This window comes from Cyprinodon variegatus, unplaced genomic scaffold (assembly GCF_000732505.1).
Source record: "Cyprinodon variegatus isolate N-32 unplaced genomic scaffold, C_variegatus-1.0 Scaffold1819, whole genome shotgun sequence".
Classification (NCBI taxonomy): Eukaryota; Metazoa; Chordata; class Actinopteri; order Cyprinodontiformes; family Cyprinodontidae; genus Cyprinodon; species Cyprinodon variegatus.
In genome coordinates, this window is record NW_015152272.1 from 40,588 (window position 1) to 44,630 (window position 4,043).

At 41.9% G+C, this 4,043-nt stretch overlaps 1 protein-coding gene across 1 annotated transcript in view; it reads left to right on the forward strand.

The window, feature by feature from the left end:
- Nucleotides 1-4,043, forward strand: part of LOC107104617 (envoplakin-like) — a 23,139-nt gene that overhangs the window by 7,763 nt on the left and 11,333 nt on the right. Inside the window, exons 5-14 of the mRNA XM_015404655.1 lie at nucleotides 252-383; nucleotides 466-507; nucleotides 596-757; nucleotides 848-955; nucleotides 1,033-1,128; nucleotides 1,220-1,330; nucleotides 3,052-3,198; nucleotides 3,286-3,440; nucleotides 3,528-3,625; nucleotides 3,719-3,891. Coding sequence (XP_015260141.1) covers nucleotides 252-383; nucleotides 466-507; nucleotides 596-757; nucleotides 848-955; nucleotides 1,033-1,128; nucleotides 1,220-1,330; nucleotides 3,052-3,198; nucleotides 3,286-3,440; nucleotides 3,528-3,625; nucleotides 3,719-3,891 — 1,224 coding nt within the window. The remainder of the gene's footprint in view (nucleotides 1-251; nucleotides 384-465; nucleotides 508-595; nucleotides 758-847; nucleotides 956-1,032; nucleotides 1,129-1,219; nucleotides 1,331-3,051; nucleotides 3,199-3,285; nucleotides 3,441-3,527; nucleotides 3,626-3,718; nucleotides 3,892-4,043) is intronic.

A 4,043-nucleotide genomic window follows, 5' to 3' on the forward strand; every position in this document is an offset into this window, starting at 1 on the left:
CTACTTGGTCCTAATATAATTTCCCATTAGGAATCTACTAGCACCAAGTTGCTAACTGGTAACTATTGCAATCTTTTTCTAGTTTCAAAAGTAAATTGCTTTATTCCATTAGCAAATAGTCTCAGTTATCTGCTTAATTCAAGGGAAAAGAAGGAAAGAAAATAAATAAATGGACTTTCTTAGATTGACATTTTTCTGCAGTGCAAAGAGATGAATATAGGTTTGACCTCTGAAGGCTCTGTGGTTTGTAGGACCATATCATGGGAGAGGAGTACGGCCCCAACCTGTACGACGTAGAGAAGCAGATCGCTGAGCACAACATTCTGCACCAAGAGATTGAGGCCTACAGCAGCCAGCTGCAGCCCGGCTCCACGGCTTCCCCGGTAACGGCACCAAGCGTCACATGAACGCTTCTCACAAAACTCTCAATCAGAGCTCTAACCAGTCTGTCCTTTATGCTTCCAGGAGGATTACAAAGTCTTCAGAGAGAGATATAAGAAACTATTAGTAAGTTTGCTTTTATTTTACAGGACATTTCCTTTAAATCTTCACTAGAAGTTCTTTGGAAACTCTGAATTTTTGTGTGTGTTTGCAGGACAGCTCCAGGCTCAGGCACAAGCACCTGGCCTCTCTGTATGAGTACATGCAGAGCTGCAGCAAAGAGCTGGTCTACCTGTCCGGCCAGCAGGAGAGGATTATCAACAGAGACTGGAGCGATCACATGGCCGACCCCTCAGGGGTCCGCGTGGAGTACGAGGTGAGGAGTCGCATGTGGAGCCCATTTCAGCCTGATGTCTGAGTGATAAACTTATGGTTTAGTGAATCTCACGTGTGTGTCTATGAACAGAAATTCAAAAGTAATGGACTCTTGGCGCATGAGCAGGAGGTCAACCAACTTGTGGCGGAAGGAAACAATCTCACTGAGGGGGATCACCCCGGCAGACCTGCCATACAGGTGCATGTCGCAAAGCAGAGGCTGTTTCTGTGTTTTTAAAAAGCAGGATTTAAAATGTAGCTGTTGTTTTCCGCCAGAATATCTGTGACAGAGTGCATCTGGAGTGGCAATCCTTCCTCAACCTCTGCATAGCGCAGGAAGTTCACCTGGAGAACGTCGACAACTACAAGAAGGTAGAGGGAATGATACAGCCTTTCAGTCAAGCAGGAGATGCGTTTCTGGATGATGTCATTAATGGAGGGTTTGTTTGACTGTTTGATGTAGTTCCAGCTGGATGCGGAGACGCTGTCCGAGTCTCTGCAGAGACTCAAATCAAACTTGGATCCAAAGTCCTTCAACAACAAGAAGAACCCGGAGATCCTGCTGGCGCTGGAGGTAAACAAGCTTTTTTGGTCAGTTATTCTAACCCTGCAGTCATTTCAGCAGGAGGGACTTCTACCAGCTATAGAAAAAGTAAAAATTTCTTAAATTAATTATATTTACCCTAAACTTGAGTAGGTAAATGAGATAGTTTGCCAATTGAATGTGTATTTTTACTCTTAAAATAAGAGAATTAGATAATATGCACTTGAAAGAAGACAATGCAATTGTGTTTACTTATTTTAAGTGTAAATTATCTTGTTCCATTGGCAAAATTTCTCTTTTACCTCCTCAATCCAACAATGAATGCACTTATTTTAGGAAAAAACTACTTACCTTAATTTTTCCAGTCTTTGTGTATAAAATGACAACAAAAGTTGTCTAAGTGGCGTTATGTAAAGATATCACCGCAATGATTGACAATTAGAAGGACCACTTATTTTGATGATCCACTCAGAAAATGTACATCCTCCACTATTCCTTAAAATCCAACATTTCATCGGCTGGTAAAGTTGCTTTTGAAACGATTCACTAATATTGGTTAAAATTCCCATTTACGTTTTCTTATTGCAACTTTAAATAATAACTTACCTTCATAGGACTTTATACAAAGTGGAAGCAATAGGACTATGTTTCTACAAATTAGAATCTAAAGCAGAAAATTAAAAACAACCCACTGGACTTTGTTTAAAGTTTGAAGACGTTTCACTTCTCATCCAAGAAGCATTTTCAATTCAAAATGTCAGGAATAGCGTTCAGTTCCAGGTTTTATACAGAAAAAATAAAAGTACAGTACGTATAAAACATCCTTCCTGACATTTTGAATTGAAAAAGCTTCCTGGATGGAAAGCAAAACTTCTTCAAAGTTGGAAACAAAGTCCAGTGGATTGTTTTTAATTTTCTTTTTTTGGAATGACTATGACCTGGATGACTCAGAATCATCACCTGCCAATCTAAAGCAGATTATGAGTTTATGTTGTGTCCCTTTTTAATCTGTTGCCCTTTAATAAAATCCAACGTCTTTATGCTAAGAAAGAAATCCAAAGAAATGGTTAGGTTATAAAATATGTATCCCAGCTTTAAACGTGTTGCAGAGCGATCTAAGCTCACAGATCGGGCAAGGAGAGCGTAAACCAGAGAGGTTTATTGTTCTCTGCTCAGGTGAGCAAAATGAAATGTTAGGACTTCATGTAAAATACTATCAGTACCTGACAGAAAGCTGACTCTCCACACCTGCATGATGTTAACCTCCCAGTGGAGAGTGACTCATTTTTTCTATTTAATCCCATTCTAATCTAGTCACATGCTCTGATGGGCCGGTCATAGAACGAACCTAAATGAAACCGAGAATGAACATTGATCCACACCCTTCTTTTTGTTTGGACGTCATTTTGCTTCATCACATACAGTGAAATCCCTAAAATATACAGTGCAGTTTGTGGTTGCAGTTTGCACCTTTCAAAGCTCTGCACTCATATACTGAGATACAGAAGTGAAAGAAACAGAAAAGTAATCTGTGAGACGTGACTGTGTCCAGTTTAGCAACATTAAGACCCACTAGTTACAGTAGGTCCCTTCCTGGTTGAATTCTTTAGTGTTTTCCATCTGCTTTGGCCAACTTTCAATATATTTTTAAGGCTGACTTTTTTTTAAAGACATCATAAAGATTGGACCCTTCATGTAATCTGAAATCTGTTGGTATGTAAGACTTAATTCTTGTTTTATGGAACTTATAGGGAGACGAACCATCGGTGAAAAGGAACGAGCAGCGCCTGGAGGCCCTCAGGGAGCTCAGCAGCAACATTGCTCCTCTGAAGCTGCGCAGAATCCCGCCCACCAAGCCCACCACGGTGGTGTCTCTGTGTGACTGGGCAGAGGAACGGGTAAGACGTCACTCATTTAACGGCAGCGCCGAGCTGTCTGAATCAAACAAGAGGAGGTTAAGGGCAGCCTTGTTTGTTTTAACGTAGGGGGTAGTGGAGCGCGGTCAGACGCTGATCCTGAAGTCCAACTCGGACAATAAGTACTGGGAGCTTGAGGACAGAGAGGGAAGGACCATGAGCCTCCCAGGGGCATGTTTTGAGATTCCACCCCCTGACCCAGAAGCCTTGGAGAGGATAAAAAGGTGCCCAAGAAAAGCTTTCTTTATTCATCTTTTAATTTAATATTTTACTGTCTGAACCCTGAAATGTGACCGGGTTTCCTCCTCTAGACTCAACAGAGAACTGGTAGACCTGAAGAAGCGTCGATCTGCACTAATGGACTCGCTGAAAACCCCCACAGCAGAGGTGATCCGTCCCCAGAAGGCTGGTAAGAGGAGAACATCTCTTCATATACAAGATGAATAAAATCTACAGATTGGAAACGATCAAAATAAATACTCTGGCCTTTTCTACCCAACAGCTGTTATTGAAAGTGCACCTGAGGATCCAAAAGTCACAGAGCTGATTGGTGACATCGATAAGATCAACAAAGCTCTGCTGAAGCACGAGAAGGAAACCCTGAACAGACTGAGGACCCCTCTGGACTCCAGCGCCCCCATGAAGGACTTGGAAAAAAGGCAGCAAGAGAATGAGGTGAAGATTAAAAACATCCGTCTGTCTGTCTGTCCGTCTGTCAATCTGTCTCTCTGTCTGTCTGCTGTCTGTCTGTCTTTCCATTGGTCTCTATCTGTCCGTCTGTCTCTCTGTTCATCTATCTGTCCGTCTGTCTGTCTGTCTGTCTGTCT